The 19,493-nt window shown below is 45.3% G+C and overlaps 1 protein-coding gene across 1 annotated transcript in view; it reads left to right on the top strand.

The window, feature by feature from the left end:
* The window catches only part of STARD7 (StAR related lipid transfer domain containing 7), a 45,039-nt gene that overhangs the window by 23,831 nt on the left and 1,715 nt on the right, over positions 1-19,493 (top strand). The window contains exons 5-7 of the mRNA XM_068274843.1: positions 2,890-2,972; positions 12,906-13,005; positions 19,430-19,493. Of these exons, the coding sequence (XP_068130944.1) occupies positions 2,890-2,972; positions 12,906-13,005; positions 19,430-19,493 (247 nt within the window). The remainder of the gene's footprint in view (positions 1-2,889; positions 2,973-12,905; positions 13,006-19,429) is intronic.

The raw sequence follows: 19,493 nt of genomic DNA, 5'->3' as shown, positions 1-19,493 counted from the left end.
ACCATAATATTTAAACTGTGAGCCTCACGCAGGCGCAGTATCAGCTTCTTGCACGGGCGTAAATATAGGTTCCGCTCTACTGCACAGGTGCAAGACGCCTGCGCAGTAGAGTGGATCCGATCGGGCTTGGCTATTTCTGCCGGAGCCCAACTGGAAAGCAGCTGCTGCACCTGCATGAAGCGCATTGTTCAGGACGACCCAGCGGTGGAAGCCATAGTGCGCCTGCGCAGACTTTCCAGGGGGCCAGCGCTGGATCGGGGATTGCTAAGGAGGACAGCGGGAGCCTCATTAGGATCCAGAGGTTTACCCCTCCTGAGGTAAGTATCTCCAAGGGGCACTTTTTCACTACAGATACTTTGTAAATACTGTGGTTGGACAGGTTCACACACCTCTTCTCTGCTCTTCACAGCAGCGGGAGCTATGCTGTAGCATACTTCTATACAGCACCTGACATGTCACAGAAGAACACCTGAGAGCCATACAGAAGCATGCAGCATAAGTCCAGGTTTACATTGACACTAAAAACAGACTGTTAGCAGATGGTGGCAGAACAGATCCTAACGGATGGTAACGGATCCAATGTTACCCTATGGATTCCGTTCCCATTGCTCCATTAGAATGGATCCGTTCTGCCAAAATCGAAAACAATTTTACCAGATCGATGGACGTCACAGTGGCGCACGCTAATGGCATGGATAGAAACTGATACCTTTAGAAACGTATCAATTTTAATGAATACTTTTTTATGCGAAGCCCCAGGTATGTATACATCTTTTTAGTTGTGCGAGCTCTGACTGATACACTTTTAAGTAGTTAGCTGCAATGAAGAACAGAGAGGAGAGTTTAGATAAGTCCTGCCACTGGAATAGGTAGAATACCCATGCTGTGCTATGCTACTCTGAACGTAGGGAGAGGGTGTTATGGTAGGGGGTGTCACACACTAGTTTGTGTTTCTGCAGCACTGTACGGCAAAAGCATTTGCATTAGGTGCATGTTATGTGAATGGCACACACACACAACTTTTTAACAGCAATGTGCTGCCCTGTCAGCCTCCTCTCCTGCTCAGACGAGCTTAAACGTACTTTTTCTTTGTGGACGTCTGTACCTCTGTCCTGGGATTCCATTCATCACTCCCAAGGGCAAAACCTTCCCAGCACTATCAGTGACAGTGAGGAGAGAGTAATGGGGATTGGGGAAGAGCAGACGTTAGAAGCATACAGCAGATGCTAGGAGAATACAGCGAGACACAGAACGGGGAGAAGCAGGGAGTACAGCTCTATATTACAGCCACGTGCACAAATAACTTGGCAGAGGGAGGTAACGCCATACCGAACAGTCTGCTGATGTCTTTTCCTCCATAATCTCCTGTATGTCCGCCCCTCTGAATTTCCGATTGGCAGAAGCAAAGAGGAGGGCGGGGATACAAAGTGTTGCACTGCCTCCTCCTCCTTCATAGACTGAAAGGGGGGGGCGGCGGAGGAAAGCTTTGAATGACAGCGGGAAGGGCTGTATTGATTCGGCCACTGCTCTTGTCATAATAGCAAAGCGCCCGCTCTGTCCGTGTCTGTGGCTGCCCCTGCACACACTCCACACAGATATGCAACTGAGTGATTTCAGAGTAGTGGTGGGCGGCTGCAGACAAATAACGTGACGCTGCATCATTGTAGGGAATGGCATGGACGGCCATTGGAACACTGTTGCCTGTTTTACCCGCCCCTTCCTTAGCTCCTCCCTAGTCCCAGGCCTACTGGGCCTGCCCACAAATCCGGCCCTGCAAGTCACTGTGTACGGGTAGTGGGAGGTGGCAGAAGCGCACAGGAAGTTGTGTGCTGACTGAACAGGTGAGTGTGCTCTCTTGTCCTTCTACTCTATAGGGGCCATCTGGGTAAGCAGTATTTGGGAGGGAGCAGCAATACTATTGATTTTTTTTTTCTTAATGGATTTCATGCATATATGCAGTAATAGATCCCTCATTGGTAAGATGTCGATTAGAGCGGGATCTGTCTTTTGGGGTTGTTGGAAGAAACTCTACCAGTTTATGGCAGGTTTTTACAGCTCAGACACCTTTAACAAAAATCGTTCACAGAGAACACTTATCGATAGATCAGCCAAAAGTGCGTTCAGTTCCCCCTCAAGTCAATGTAATTTAATCTAATGGTAAAAAAAACATAAAAATGTATGTTTCTGGCCAGCTTTTTCTTGTGTTTTCATTTTCTTTGATCAGGATAATATCAGAAAGCTGCCTTGAATGTCCTGGGCAGCAAGGTAAATAACTTTTGATCAATTAGGATCTGCATATTTGGTATGCTTAAATCTTGCCTTGGGTGTGGCTGAAGGTGAACAGTCTGCTTTTGTATTTTTTATTTTTATTTTTTTAATATACCATCTCTATCTTACACCATTTTCTTTCTTTATGATTCTAGTCACAATGTTTTCTAACATATAAATCATAATAAACAAATCTGGAGATACATATATTTATGTTCTTTTTGCCAATCTCTGTTAAGGAGACTGTAAAGCCAAAAATGTACCATGTTCTCTTAAAAAGTTAAGACTTGCCAGGGTTTTTTGTGTAACTACGCCTCCAAGATCCTCTGTGCAGCCACTTCCGGCACTTAGCCCCACCCTCTTATGGATGAGTGCGATCACACTCTATATTGGAGATGCAGCATGCCAAAGAAGCACCAAGGCACCTGTTCAGAAAGGCCGGAAGTTGTCGCATGGAGGGTTTCGAAGGCACACACAAAAAAATCCCTGACAATACATTATAACTTGTCAATAAAACACGGTACATGCTGTGTATATTTTTGGCTTTATAGTCTCTTGAAGAAATCAGAAAAATTCCATGACTTCTCTTAACACCAACATGTTTCTTCTTCTTTTTTGCAGTATCCAATGTATTCACGGGATTATGTGTATGTCAGAAAGTATCATGTGGATCTGGAGAACAACATCATGGTCTTAGTTTCTCGGTATTGATATTCTTTGTGCTTTCTGTCAACATGATAGCGGAAGTGTGTAATTTTGTGTGTTGTGTGTATTCCCCTCTACTTCCTGTCTACATGGTAGTGGAATTGTGAAATTCTGTGTCTATTCACGTCTTTCTGTCTACATGATTAGCGGATGTGTGTAACTATACAGTATTTTATTCCTTTCTACTTCTTGTATACATAACAGATATGTGTAATTCTGTGTGTGTATTCCCTTCTACTTCCTGTCTACATGATAGCGGATGTGTGTAACTCAAGTTGTGTATTCCCTTTAATGGCAAGGAGTTCTTTGTATCTGGTCTCCTCCTCAGTGTGCTTTGCCCAGTACCCTCCTAATGCAAACAGAATCCCTCTGAATTTTCAGTGATGACATCACTCTGGGGCTTCTAATGGATTTCTAATGTTTAGGAGGTCATGGGGCTTCTAATGTCTTCTAAATCAAAACCACTGTGTCAATACAGCAACACCAGCCATGCACGATATCCTCCTTTCAAAAAAAAAAATTTCACTGAACCTGGGGCGTGGACAAAAATATCCGTGGTGGTGGTTGAATAGTTATAATTTTTTTTATTATTACCGTATTTCCTAAGCATATAGTGCTGGCTTGTCCTACAAAGCACAGAAAACCATCCATCAAACGTTCTATCCCTGTCACCAGTGGAGCACATGTATATATGTATGTGTACTGTATATATTCAGCACTGATGTGTAGCAAACATTCTCATAAGTGCAGAAATGAAAAAGCACGTGGGATCCCATGGTTCGAGTTCATGGAATCTGACAAGTATAAACTTCTGATGAGTTTGCTCCCCTGGACATGTCAGCTAACCCCTGGCATTGACTGAGCGTCTAAGCTTGGCTCACCCTGTTACGAGGTTGAACATGCTGTTTCCCAGCTACTCTGTTACGGTACTGGTTGGTAGTTCAGGGGTAGTTGACCTTCCCACTAGGGAATGAGGTTTTACCCAGATGCGGGGTCTAAGTGACCACGGGTCTTCACCAAAACACGACCCGAGGGGGTCGCCTTGGACTTCGCAGCCTAGTGCCCACCAGGTCGCAAACTGGGATCGCCTCACTAGTGGTTGGGAGAACTGACACCACAATGTAGAGATGAAGCTGGAGTGTAGTAAACAAGCTGAAGTCAGGGTAGGAGATTCACAGAAGAATCCGGGAAACAGCACAGAACACTGGCTGGGGGAGGCCTTTTATAGGAGAATTTGGCGCCAAAACTCCCGCGCATGTGCGTAAGTGTCTGTACGCGCCACTTCCGGCGCATACGTGTACGCGCCTGTATGCGTCACTTCCGGCGCATGCGTATGATGCTGTGTGCCGAGCTCCACGCAAGCGTGCGCAAAACGCCACGCAACTACGCACAGACCTGCGCACTCCACCAACCGCAGACAACCATCCAGAGCTGGCAGAGCGCGTGCGCACGAAGAGAACAGGACGCTGGGACCTTATCATAGCCGGGTCCCTCTTCTTCTTTCACCCCAGCGCCCTTTATAGGCCACTCTATCCTCTCTCTCCCCTCCCCCCCCCCCCCCTTTCTCTGTCATATGTCTGTCTGTTACTGGTACAGTTATGTACTATGGCTTTATCCAGGGGGGACTCTGAACCCCCTAGCACGGTGTGTGTAAATATATACAGTGGGTTGCAAAGGTATTCGGCCCCCTTGAAGTTTTCCACGTTTTGTCACATTACTGCCACACACATGCATCAATTTATTGGAATTCCATGTGAAAGACCAATACAAAGTGGTGTACACGTGAGAAGGGGATCGAAAATCATACATCATTCCAAACCTTTTTTACAAATAAATATTATTTAGACAAATGGGTCCTAAAAATTCCTATCACAGATAATCCTCCACAAGTCTGAGACTTCTCAATATGATCAATGTAAGACTAAGGAAGCAGGAGGAAATAAATTATATATAAAAGTACAAATTTTATTAATGACCAAAATAAACACACATATGTGTAAATCTATTTAAAATTGACCAGAACACACAGGTGGGCCACCATGTCTAGGCCAGATGAAAAAATGTAGGGGATCCCCTAAAAAAATATTGATAGTGCGCAATCCATCAAATATCTTAATGCAAAAAAGGGGGAAAGCGACTCCTAGCAGGTAACATTGAAACAAAAGACCTTGGAGAGAAATATATCATTGGTTTTAAAGGCCAAGTGTCCAGGACCTAAATGGAAAAAAAAAAAACATCCTAGTAGAAGAGCACAGGTGTATCAGATACTGGCTGTGTTGCTGCAATGTTTCATTGGTTTTAAGGGCCAAGTGTCCAGGACCTAAATGGAAAAAGACTTCCTAGTAGAAAAGCACAGGTGTATCAGATACTGGCTGTGTTGCTGCAATGTTTCATTGGTTTTAAGGGCCAAGTGTCCAGGACCTAAATGGGAAAAGACATCCTAGTAGAAAAAGCACAGGTATATCAGATTCCGGCTGTGTTGCTATAATATTTCCAGTGATTTGCAAGATCAAAAGGCTGAATAACGGCTGATAGAGAGATTCAATCCATCACAATAGGTGGTCTTACTGCATATGTTATCACAAAATAATTGATGTGCAGGTCCACAGGTCAGGCAAGCTGTCTCATTTATGAGCTATAACAATGGCCAGGTGCATAGAGGTAGATTGATAGGCACACACTGTATGTGGCAAGCACTTCGGGCTAGTAAACAAAAAAATTTTTTATATTCACAGCAAGCCTGACACATCCACAAGCCCCAGGAGCAACAAGCAATTCACCAGAGTTAGTGCCCCAATCAGAAGCACATTCTGAGACAGATCCACAGGCAAGTGTTTAAACCACAGACATATGCAGGTACAGATGGTGTGATATTAAAGTTGATATAGTTCATTCATGGAACAGTCCGCCAGGGTCATCCCTTCAGCAGCATCAACTTGATGTAGACAAACTCAAAATTCCAGCAAACAGCATATAGCAGCATATAGGTGCATCCTAGGAAGCTGTTTCAATGATCATATGGTAAACAGTGGTTACTCCATAGGAGGCTGTTTTCAAGTCACCAGTAGAAATGCATATCATTGAGGTATACTCATCTGAGTAGCTGGTCACTGCAAAGTACATCCACAGGAGCCCATGTGCTGCCACCACAAGTGTGTCTGGTCACAAAGAGAGCCTTAGAGGCCAACCGGTTTCACTGGTGAGATTACCAGCATCATCAGGGCAGGCTCAGAAGTTTTGCTGCCTGTGGGAGAGAGGAGCCGGCCTAAAATGGCACTGGGCGGCCAAAGGATGCTACCACGCCCCCCCATGACCACTCCCACCCCACCATCACAGGATGCAGGTGGTGAGTGAGAGGTGGAGGCAGAGGCGTGATGCATCCAATTCTCCGCATGTACGCACGGCGTTCCCCCCCCGCGTCCGCATGCGGTGATGCGGATCAAAGGAGGGAACGCATATATGCGTACAAGTGCACGCACAGCGTTTCCCTCGCGTCCGCAACCGCCAAGCGGATCAAGTAGGAGGGAACGCGTACATGCGTACGACTGTACGCGACCCACAGAGACCCCCAAACAGGGCCGCTATGGAAATGCGGCCGACGCAAAAGGGCTCCGGGAACGCTGAGGGGCACGGACTATTAAGACCCCACCCCCTGATCGATGGTAAGGAGAAAGGGTGGCCCGGCTGTCCCGCAGGCGGGGCCCCGGGTCCCCTGGGCCGCCCAGTCGCCGGCGGTGATGGCGGTGGGAAGGTAACAGGCGGCACCATTGTCTATTGATCTTCGATTGACCATTACATGCACGCTAATCTTCTGGGGTTCCCTGTTTATGGGCCCCGTATGTGAGTTATCGTTTTTATGTCTACTGCCTTTTAAAGAAATTTTATCTAAATAAACGGGTTACGCTTAGATATTGCCGTTTTTGTTTTCCTATATAAATTCCTGAAACTTTACCTCCACACGGATGTCCACTGGATCTTCACGACGTCTGATGTTCCCTGGACGTTATCTGTGACATGAGCCATTTCACAACCTTATAATGTGGGTTGTTGGGAGCTGGTAAGCCTTTTCTAGTTTTGATGTTTGGCGGATACCTACCTCTGAGCATTTGATATATTGTGGTGAAGAATTTACCATTCCCTACATACAATGACTTTCTAAACCTGCGCTGACCTTTGATGTATGCCTGACTTCTGAACTTTTGGACATTGTTCTTCTCAGCGGCGGTTCCATTGTCCCTTGGCGCCGATATATTTGCTACTATATATGCTGCTATATGCTGTTGTTTGCTGGAATTTTGAGTTTGTCTACATCAAGTTGATGCTACTGAAGGGATGACCCTGGCGGACTGTTCCATGAATGAACTATATCAACTTTAATATCACACCATCTGTACCTGCATATGTCTGTGGTTTAAACACTTGCCTGTGAATCTGTCTCAGAATGTGCTTCTGATTGGGGCACTAACTCTGGTGAATTGCTTGTTGCTCCTGGGGCTTGCGGATGTGTCAGGCTTGCTGTGAATATAAAATTTTTTTGTTTACTAGCCCGAAGTGCTTGCCACATACAGTGTGTGCCTATCAATCTACCTCTGTGCACCTGGCCATTGTTATAGCTCATAAATGAGACAGCTTGCCTGACCTGTGGACCTGCACATCAATTATTTTGTGATAACATATGCAGTAAGACCACCTATTGTGATGGATTGAATCTCTCTATCAGCCGTTATTCAGCCTTTTGATCCTGCAAATCACTGGAAATATTATAGCAACACAGCCGGAATCTGATATACCTGTGCTTTTTCTACTAGGATGTCTTTTCCCATTTAGGTCCTGGACACTTGGCCCTTAAAACCAATGAAACATTGCAGCAACACAGCCAGTATCTGATACACCTGTGCTTTTCTACTAGGAAGTCTTTTTCCATTTAGGTCCTGGACACTTGGCCCTTAAAACCAATGAAACATTGCAGCAACACAGCCAGTATCTGATACACCTGTGCTCTTCTACTAGGATGTTTTTTTTTTCCATTTAGGTCCTGGACACTTGGCCTTTAAAACCAATGATATATTTCTCTCCAAGGTCTTTTGTTTCAATGTTACCTGCTAGGAGTCGCTTCCCCCCTTTTTTGCATTAAGATATTTGATGGATTGCGCACTATCAAAAAAATTTTAGGGGATCCCCTACATTTTTCCATCTGGCCTAGACATGGTGGCCCACCTGTGTGTTCTGGTCAATTTTAAATAGATTTACACATATGTGTGTTTATTTTGGTCATTAATAAAATTTGTACTTTTATATATAATTTATTTCCTCCTGCTTCCTTAGTCTTACATTTACAAATAAATAACTGCAAAGTGGGTGTGCGTAATTATTCAGCCCCCTGAGTCAATACTTTGTAGAACCACCTTTTGCTGCAATTACAGCTGCCAGTCTTTTAGGGTATGTCTTTACCAGCTTTGCACATCGAGAGACTGAAACCCTTGCCCATTCTTCTTTGCAAAACAGCTCCAGCTCAGTCAGATTAGATGGACAGCGTTTGTGTACAGCAGTTTTCAGATCTTGCCACAGATTCTCGATTGGATTTAGATCTGGACTTTGCCTGGGCCATTCTAACACAGATATGTTTTGTTTTAAATCATTCCATTGTTGCCCTGGCTTTATGTTTAGGGTCATTGTCCTGCTGGAAGGTGAACCTCCGCCCCAGTCTCAAGTCTTTTACAGTCTCCAAGAGGTTTTCTTCCAAGTTTTCCCTGTATTTGGCTCCATCCATCTTCCCATCAACTCTGACCAGCTTCCCTGTCGCTGCTGAAGCGATGCATGATGCTGCCACCACCATATTTGACAATGGAGATGGTGTGTTCAGAGTGATGTGCAATGCTAGTTTTCCGCCACACATAGCGTTTTGCATTTTGGCCCAAAAGTTCCATTTTGGTCTCATCTGACCAGAGCACCTTCTTCCACATGGTTGCTGTGTCCCCCACATGGCTTGTGGCAAACTGCAAACGGGACTTCTTATGCTTTCTGTTAACAATGCCTTTCTTCTTGCCACTCTTCTATAAAGGCCAACTTTGTACAGTGCATGACTAATAGTTGTCCAATGGACAGAGTCTCCCACCTGAGCTGTAGATCTCTGCAGCTTGTCCAGAGTCACCATGGGCCTCTTGACTGCATTTCTGATCAGCGCTCTCCTTGTTCGGCCTGTGAGTTTAGGTGGACGGCATTGTCTGGGTAGGTTTATAGTTGTGCCATACTCCTTCCATTTCTGAATGATCGCTTGAACAGTGCTCCATGGGATGTTCAAGGCTTTGGAAATCTTTTTGTAGCCTAATAAGCCTGCTTTAAATTTCTCAATAACTTGATCCTTGACCTGTCTTGTGTGTTCTTTGGACTTCACGGTGTTTTTGCTCCCAATATTCTCTTAGACAACCTCTTGAGGCCCTCACAGAGCAGCTGTATTTGTACTGACATTACACACAGGCGCACTCTATTTAGTCATTAGCACTCATCAGGCAATGTCTATAGGCAACTGACTGCACTCAGATCAAAGGGGGCCGAATAATTATGCATACACCACTTTGCAGTTATTTATTTGAAAAAATGTTTGGAATCCTGTATGATTTTCGTTACACTTCTCATGTGTACACCACTTTGTGTTGGTCTTTCATGTGGAATTCCAATTAAAATTGATTCATGTTTGTAGCAGTAATATGACAAAATGTGGAAAACTTAAAGGGTGCCGAATACTTTTGCAACCCACTGTGTGTATGTATGTATGTATGTATGTATTTATAATTTTTTTTTATCAAATATTTATAGTTGGAGGTCCTGTGTGTGTGAGTTCCCTATGGGCCCCAGGTCCTCTAACTTTTCCAGTCCCCACCCCATTTGGTGAGGTGGACAAAAGGAAGAGAGTGTACACATGGGGGCAGACATGAGTGCTATCAAAGTTATGATTACAGGATAAAGTGTTACGTCTTGGTGTAAATTTAGGATTGTTTTTTTAGGTTGTATGTTTGTAACTAGGTCAGGTTGTGTGTCACTGGTGCGCTGCTGAATGTCTCGATTACTTAGTAGATGTCCAAATTGATGTGGAATGTTTGTCTGTTATATCTGGTCTTTTTAGAAAAAAAAAAGCACCCAGGATTCAGCAGTTATGGTCTTCATTGCTGGTGGCCAAATTGTGCTGCTATCATTACAGGATCTTCTAAAAAAATTAGCATTTTGTGATAAAGTTCATTATTTTCTGTAATGTACTGATAAACATTAGACTTTCATATATTTTAGAATCAAATACACACAACTGAAGTAGTTCAAGCGTTTTATTGTTTTAATATTGATGATTTTGGCATACAGCTCATGAAAACCCAAATTTCCTGTCTCAAATTAAAGGGAACCAGAGAGGAACGAGGGGTGAAAAAGGGCAAAGATTTTATACATACCTGGGGCTTCTTCCAGCCCCATAAGCCTGAATCGCTCCCACGCCGCCGTCCTCAGCTTCCTGGATCCGCCGGTACTGGGCCCGTCACTTCCGGCGGACGCGACCAATTGTCCGCATCACAGGGGCTCCCTCCATACATGTACGCATGCGGCTGCGCAGCAAGCAGCCACATGCGTATCTGTATGGGGAGAGCACCCCGTGATGCGGAGAATTGGCTGCGTCCGCCGGCCGACTTGCCGACTCGCGGCAATGACGGGACCCGGTGGCGGCGGATCCAGGCAGCGGAGGACGGCGGCGTGGGAGCGATCCGTGCGTATGGGGCTGGAGGAAGCCCCAGGTATGTATATCTCATCCTCTCTGGTTCCCTTTAAGCATATTTTATCCGACCAATAAAAGGAAAGTGGTTTTAAAACTAAAAAAAGTCAACCTTCAAATAAATATGTTCAGTTATGCGCTCAATACTTGGTCGGGAATCCTTTTGCAGAAATGACGGCTTCAATGCGGCGTGGCATGGAGGCAATCAGCCTGTGGCACTGCTCAGGTGTTATGGAGGCCCAGGATGCTTCGATCGCAGCCTTAAGCTCATCCAGAGTGTTGGGTCTTGCGTCTCTCAACTTTCTCTTCACAATATCCCACAGATTCTCTATTCGGTTCAGGTCAGGAAAGTTGGCAGGCCAATTGAGCACAGTAATACCATGGTCAGTAAACCATTTACCAGTGGTTTTGGCACTGTGAGCAGGTGCCAGGTCCTGCTGAAAAATGAAATCTTCATCTCCATAAAGCTTTTCAGCAGATGGAAGCATTAACCCACTTTTGAACCAGAAACAGCGGCAGAAGTGCCTGACCTGGGCTACAGAGAAGCAGCACTGGACTGTTTGCTCAGTGGTCCAAAGTACTTTTGCATGTCATTCGGAAATCAAGGTGCCAGAGTCTGGAGGAAGACTGGGGAGAGGGAAATGCCAAAATGCCTGAAGTCCAGTGTCAAGTACCCACAGTCAGTGATGGTCTGGGGTGCCATGTCAGCTGCTGGTGTTGGTCCACTGTGTTTTATCAAGGGCAGGGTCATGGCAGCTAGCTATCAGGAGATTTTGGAGCACTTCATGCTTCCATCTGCTGAAAAGCTTTATGGAGATGATTTTATTTTTCAGCATGACCTGGCACCTGCTCACAGTGCCAAAACCACTGGTAAATGGTTTACTGACCATGGTATTAATGTGCTCAATTTGCCTGCTAACTCTCCTGACCTGATCCCCATAGAGAATCTGTGGGATATTGTGAAAAGAAAGTTGAGAGATGCAAGACCCAACACTCTGGATGAGCTTAAGGCCGCTATCGAAGCATCCTAGACCTCCATAACACCTGAGCAGTGCCACAGGCTTATTGCCTCCATGCCACACCGCATTGAAGCAGTTGGCTGATGGTGTAATGGTTAAGGGCTCTGCCTCTGACACAGGAGACCAGGGTTCGAATCTCGGCTCTGCCTGTTCAGTAAGCCAGCACTAATTCAGTAGGAGACCTTTGGCAAGTCTCCCTTACCCTGCTACTGCCAATAGAGCGCGCCCTAGTGGCTGCTGCTCTGCTCTGGCGCTTTAAGTCCGCAAGGAGAAAAACGCAATATAAATGTTATTTGTCTTGTCTTTGTCTTGAAGCAGGCATTTCTGCAAAAGGATTCCCGACCAAGTATTGAGTGCATAACTGAACATAATTATTTGAAGGTTGCCTTTTTTTTGTTTTGTTTTAAAAAACACTTTTCTTTTTATTGGTCGGATGAAATGTGCTAATTTTTTGAGATAGGAAATTTGGGTTTTCATGAGCTGTATGCCAAAATCATCAATATTAAAACAATAAAAGGCTTAAACTACTTCAGTTGTGTGTATTTGAATCTAAAATATATGAAAGTCTAATGTTTATCAGTACATTACAGAAAATAATAAACTTTATCACAGTATGCTAATTTTTTGAGAAGATCCTGTATAGTTTGAACTCCGTCTCTTGATGGCACGCAAATTGCTGCTTAAGCACTGCTATAGCCATAATTCCCATTATGGCCTATGGCATGCCTGGTGCGCCCAAATTTCCAGCGCCGTTTTTGCCTGACTGGCAATAATCTGTTAATCCATTGGTTTCTTAGGCTACATGGTCTTGAATCAGTCTGTGAATGACTGACTGATTTTTTTTTATTTTTTTTTACTTTGACATATGTTTAAAAGTTCGGTTGATGTGTCCTTTATTTTCTGGAAAATGGCTTTAAACTTTTGAAGTGTGAAAGTGGGTGTAAAAGTATAAATGGTACATTTCTGTGCACATGGTAAGAACTGAGAGAAGACCACTTTATATGTGTGCCAACAGGAAATTGTCATACAGAGCATTTGATTGACCATTGCCAGAGAAAAGCTTCTAAATAAACACTACAGTACAGTAGCCGTTTTGAAGTGATGGAGTAATTGTTTTTCAGTTACAAATGCCCAAGATCTCCAATTCTCCGTTTTTACAGAGCAGTGGAGCATCCAGAGGTACCAGAATCTCCTGACTATGTCCGAGTCCGGAACTACCAGTCTCAGATGGTGATCAGACCTCACACAACATTTGATGAGGTATTTGGGTACACAACTCGTTATGTAATATCATAAGTGTGTTTCTTGCTTATAAGTCCTGGATTTATTTTCAAAACTCTAGAATTGTCCAGCCTTGTGATTATTTGTTAGAGCAGTCATGCCATTACGTAATTCCTGATGGGATGACCCCCAGCCTGCACTGCTGTAGCTTGGCCCCGCCCTTCATCAAGCACCATTGATTGATTCCCGAGCATCAGTCCTGAAACAAAGGATTTTGGTGGAATGAAAGACCCACTCCGGGAATATTCTTCCTCTGTAATCCCTCTTGCCCATTTTTACTGACCTAACCTTGTAAGTCTCCACCCCATTCTTTTCTCTAGGGATAATAAACATTGAGAGTCACATGACCAAACTGGGCAGGAAGTCACAATCCTTAAAGGGATACTGTAGGGGGTCGGGGGAAAATGAGTTGAACTTACCCGGGGCTTCTAATGGTCCCCCACAGACATCCTGTGCCCGTGCAGCCACACCCCAATGCTCCGGCGGCTCCTCCGGTTCACTTCTGGAATTTCAGACTTTAAAGTTTGCAAACCACTGCGCCTGCGTTGCCGTGTCCTCGATCCCGCTGATGTCACCAGGAGCATACTGCGCAGGCACAGACTATACTGGGCTTGTGCTATACACTCCTGGTGACATCAGCGGGATCGAGGACACAGCAACGCAGGCGCAGTGGTTTTCCGACTTTACAGTCTGAAATTCCAGAAGTGAACCAGAGGTGGGGCCGGAGCATCGGTGAGTGGCTGCGTGGGAACAGGATGTCTGCGGGGGAACATTAGAAGCCCCGGGTAAGTTTAACTCCTTTTCCCCCAACCCCCCTACAGTATTCCTTTAAACATGTTACCTGGATATGTGGGATCTCTGCTTTTATGAATTTCTAACACAGAGGAACTGTTTGAGCATCTGGCTCTAGGACTGCCACTTGCATTGTGGATCATGTGGCATCTAGTGTGGCACCAATCTGTTTCTGAGTTGTCCGGCAGTAGAGCGGCGTCTTTACATTACACTGGGCATCATGGAAGCCGCTCGCTGGTGGACTGACAAGTTTGCTACGTGAACACAGTTTTCTGTTTTGCTCGCAGCAGTCCTGCTCCTGCTTATTGTGATTGGGACATTGAAACTCAACACACATAGGAGCCTTGATAGGTCCTGGCTGTAGATTGTAATGACCATGCAGTAATGATGCTGCCAGGCTTTGTGCTTTTGTACTGAACAATCTGTTTTCTACCCCACAAAGGCTATCATTCATAAAGCATTTCCGCATGCGGAAATGCTTAAAACAGCTGACTTTACCGACCACTTGGCAAAGTCAGCATTCATAAAGCCTCTTTCCGCATGGAAAAATGACACGCAAACAAAGTTGTCTTCATGTACAAAATATACAGTACTGTTTTTTTTTTGGGGGGGGGAGGTTGTTTGCTTTCTTTTTACATTTTTTTTTAATTGTTATAGTATTGTGTAGACTGTTGTAAGTAGTTAAATACACTTTAAAAGTACTTGTAAAACGCTGCCAGAGTTGTCTGAAAGTAAATCATTTATCCAAGTTTCCCCATGTATAACACGACTCAACTTACAAATAAACTCAAGTTTTATTTTTTGTTTTTAAATTAGGGGGACTGCTTGTATTTGTGTTTGAAACCTGCTCCAGCCTCATTGCTAGGCAATAGATTACCAGCCTTGGTGTAAGGGGGTAGCCTTCTGGCCATTGGTGGCATTTTACTTTGTTCCACAGCCTCATATGGGGAGCATTATTGCTGGATACACATCATTCTCCAGAGAGTAGGGAACCTTCTCCAGAGCTCTAGTCACAGTGTAATAATTGTATAGTGCTTTTCTTCCCTGGGGACTCGAATTGCTGTTACCCTGTGTTCTGCAGTCTCAGAGGCTGGGGAAAAGAGGTGGGGTTTTAGATTTTTCTTAAAGCTGCCCAGAGAAAGAGCCTCTCGCACTGATTATGGAAGTGAGTTCCATAGAGCTCCTCCTAGAGGACCAACTACCACCAACACCTCTGTTTTGTCAGAGTTCAGCTTCAACCAGCTGGTGTTCATCCAATTTTGTAATTCCTCCAGGCAGACATTGATGGATACTGATGGGTCTTGTGTGCCAGGCTTGAAGGACAGATACAGTTGTGTGTCGTCTGCGTAGCAATGGTATGCGAGGCCATAGGACTGGACTATTTTGCCCACTAGGAGCATGTAGACTGCAAAGCGTAATAGTTATAGCAGAGAACCCTGTGGGACTCCATAAGCAAGTGGCACTGGATTAGAGTAGTGTGTGCCCGGACATACTTGCTGTGTTCTGCCAGATATTAAGGACTGAAACTAGCTGAGAACAACCCCTTAAAGAGAACCATAGGTGGCATATTGTAGTCCTAATAGGACCCAGAGGCATGTCGTGCACACGCCTCTGGGTCATTATATCACCACTGCCAGCCCCCCCCCCCCCCCCCCCCCCCCCCTGCACTCTGCTGTTCCCCCTTAAAAGATTGCCAGGCTAGTGTTAATCTGCTTGTCGCTAGCAGTAGACGAGTAGTTACGGGCAGCACCCAACCATCTAGATGCGACGTTCTATTGGTCGTTGTCCCTCTGTCTCCAGGAACAGCAAGCAGAAACTCCAAGAGAAGAGACCCAGCACCGTCTTCAAGTGTATTATAAGCTCTTTTATTTATTTAAAGCATCAAAAAGACAAAAAGGGCAAGTCTGTGCGACGTTTCGAGAGGCGACTCCTCTCTTTCTCAAGCTGACAAGCCCTCTGAATACATGAAACACAATCAGCCTTAACCACCCTGGCGTTCTACTGAGATCGCCAGGGCGGCTGCGGGAGGGTTTTTTTTTAATTAAAAAAAAACTATTTCATGCAGCCAACTGAAAGTTGGCTGCATGAAAGCCCACTAGAGGGCGCTCTGGAGGCGTTCTTCTGATCGCCTCCGGCAAGCATAAGTAACAAGGAAGGCTGCAATGAGCAGCCTTCCTTGTTTGGCTTTCCTCATCGCCATGGCGACGAGCGGAGTGACGTCATGGACGTCAGCCGACGTCCTGACGTCAGCCGCCTCCGATCCAGCCCTTAGCGCTGGCCGGAACTATTTGTTCCTGCTGCGCGGGGCTCGGGCGGCTGGGGGGACCCTCTTTCGCCGCTGCTCGCGGCGGATCGCCGCAGAGCAGCGGCGATCGGGCAGCACACGCGGCTGGCAAAGTGCCGGCTGCGTGTGCTGCTTTTTATTTTATCAAAATTGGCCCAGCAGGGCCTGAGCGGCACCCTCTGGCGGTAATGGACGAGCTGAGCTCGTCCATACCGCTAAGGTGGTTAAATTGTCCTTGCTCCTCTAGGGAGCCAATCAGAATGGTCTGGACGCCCTGTCACAACCAATTAGGCTAAGTTCCTGCTTGTAGGCCCTCCCATCTGGTGGAGGACCTGATGGGGAACTACATCTATTTATACACTCCAATCAGAGCCGGGACAAGGTCCTCCAGCACCCAAGGCTGAGACACCAAAGTGCGCCCCTCCACCCCAGCCATCACACACTTATTGCTATTAGACTAAGAGGCACCCCAGGGCCCCCAACACCTTAATCTCTAGTTATATAGCTTGTAGTCCCTTCCATGTATCTCCTTTTCTTATTTCTTTCTGCTTCAAACACAATTAGGAATGACAGCTGAATGAATTGTGCGCCCCCTCCAACACTGCGCCCTGAGGCTGGAGCCTCTCCAGCCTATGCCTCGGCCCGGCCCTGACTCCAATCATTTTAAAATGGCCACTGGAGGGCCGACCAATGATGGTAGAGCATGTTCTAAATAGAAAAAACGTCATTCAACCGTCACGCGGAAATCCGCATGTGGTTAAAATCAATGCGTATGCGTAAAAACGTACGCGTAAAACCACGTTCCAATCCAATTGCCACGCGGAAATCCGCATTGGAGATCCGCATATGGTTAAAGTCAACGCGTATGCGCGTAAAAACCCGGAAGCAAATATCGTCTAAACCATAGACGTTTCAATACAATCGCTTATACTGGTTACGCATTAAACTTATACTGTCAGATTAAAAAGTGTACATGCTCCTAACCCTAATGGAAATGAGTGTCAACAATATAATAAGAGAAATCTGAAAAAATGAAAAAAGCAAATGACAAAACTAACGCTAGGTGTCTGGCGGCCACCCACAGCGGCGGCCAGACACCGAACATCGCAACAAGGACAATAATCATATCTCACCCTCCCAGACTGGCGTCCGCCTCAATTGCGGCGGCCAGTCTGGGCCGGCGAGAACAAAAATGACCCATTCTGTCCCGACTGGCGTCCATCCCTGGCGGCCAGTCGGGAAAGAAACAGGCAAACCATCAAAAAGATATTTTGAAGGCCTGCCCGGACTGGCGGCCACATATCAGCGGCGGCCAATCCAGGAGAGCCAACAAATCGGCATAACCAAAGAATACAAAATAATAAATTTCTCTATAAGCCCCTCTCCCCCCCGACCGGCGGCCACCAGATGTGGCCGCCGGTCAGGAGGGGTCGGGGGAAAAAAAGAAAAAACAGAACCAACCCAAAGAGAAGACTCCAGGCGTCCAGACCAAAAAACAATCAGCAAGACATCTATCTATAAACACATGGACCCAACTCGCACTTCCGGTTAAGACCCCCTGGACCAAGGGCATCCAGCTTCCTAATCCAAAACAACTCCCGTCTCAATAATAATTTGACCTTATCACCCCCCCCCCCCCCCTGCGTGGCGGGGGGACAGAGTCAATCACCTGGACCCTCAACTGGCTAACATTATGGCGACAGGCAGAAAAATGGCTAGCAACCGCTTGTTCAGATGTGCCCGAGCGGATAGCTGACTTATGCGCGGAGATGCGCATTTTAAGTATCTGTGTGGTCATCCCCACCTTAATCAATCCGCAGGGGCAACGAAGACGATATACAACATATGCAGAGTCACATGTGTAATAACCATTGATTGAAAAACGTTTCCCTGTAGTTCTCTTTAAGGCTGATTGTGTTTCATGTATTCAGAGGGCTTGTCAGCTTGAGAAAGAGAGGAGTCGCCTCTCGAAACGTCGCACAGACTTGCCCTTTTTGTCTTTTTGATGCTTTAAATAAATAAAAGAGCTTATAATACACTTGAAGACGGTGCTGGGTCTCTTCTCTTGGAGTTTCTGCTTGTCGCTAGCCTGCTTTATTTATGTGAGGCTGTCAATCAGCCTGCTCCCTACTGCCGCCTTTATGTCAGGGTTGATATTTGTTTTCAGTAATAACTTTATTTTCTATGCATTTTAAAGGGAAAAACAAGGAAAAATTAAAAATACACTTTCTCCAATTTCATCCCCTATAGTTTAAATATAAACACTGCTACTGTACATAAAACCCACACATTTTATCTGCCTATTTGTTCTGGTTAGCACAAGATTTTAATTGTCTCTAGTACAAAGTATGGTGACAATATATTATTTGGAAATAAAGGTGTATTTATTTCTTTGGTGGCGGGAATGCACGTGGACTCGGGGGAGAGCGCGGGAGCGTACGCACGTGCACAACAGCAGCAGCACTGTTTTACTTATAAAAACATCCTGGAGCCGTTAAGAGGCTCTAGCAAGACGTTTTTATAAGTCTGCTTGTCATTAAGTGGTTAAACTATACAGGAAATAAAAAAAAGTTGATAATACAATATTATGTACTAGTAATTAAAAAATTGTTTAACAATGTTATTTTTATGCAGCTTGGACTTGCACTTCACTTTTAAGCATAGTAAAAAAAAATCCTATTTGTATTCCCTCTTTCGTCCATTTACATGCACTTCAATAATCCATCAAACACCGAATTAAGTACTCCCAATGCCGCCTGGATCCTCCTTTAGTCGGCCCAGTTTATCCACCAGTTGGCAAAGGCACAGTCCAGCCTTGTACGCTCCCCCATCACGCTCCTGTGGCCGAACGTTCTGCTCCTACACAGTACACTCCCGGTCGGCAAGTGTGATGGGGCTTGCGCACAGGGCCGCGCATGCACAGTACACCCTGACTGGAGGAATTACTGGGCCACCTAGCGGAGGATCCAGGCAGCTGGAGAGGATAGCAAAGGTGTGATTGGCCTGAAGGGGGCTGGAGGAAGCCCCAGGTATTTTTTTTTTTTTTTTTTATGATCTCAGGTTGCCTTTAAAATACCAACTGCAATACTGCATGAGGTAAAAATCTTTGTGTATTGTCAAGCGATTTTTCTGTAAATTACAAAACTATTACTGCATGTGTGAAAATCATAGTGAATTTGGGAGGAGGGGAGCCTAAAATACCACCAGGTAAATTACCAAATGTATCTTGGTGAATTGAAACTAAAGTCTCACTCACGCCTAATAATAATTTGTGGCAAATTATGGCACTATAGATTATAAAGTAATAATTGTATTTCTTTCCTTTAGAATGGCTTTGATTACATGTTGACATACAGTGACAACCCACAAACTGTGTTTCCCCGGTACTGTG

This window comes from Hyperolius riggenbachi, chromosome 3 (assembly GCF_040937935.1).
Source record: "Hyperolius riggenbachi isolate aHypRig1 chromosome 3, aHypRig1.pri, whole genome shotgun sequence".
NCBI classification, from domain to species: Eukaryota; Metazoa; Chordata; class Amphibia; order Anura; family Hyperoliidae; genus Hyperolius; species Hyperolius riggenbachi.
Note: the sequence above shows the minus strand (reverse complement) of the source record. Positions and strands in the feature narration are given on the sequence as shown.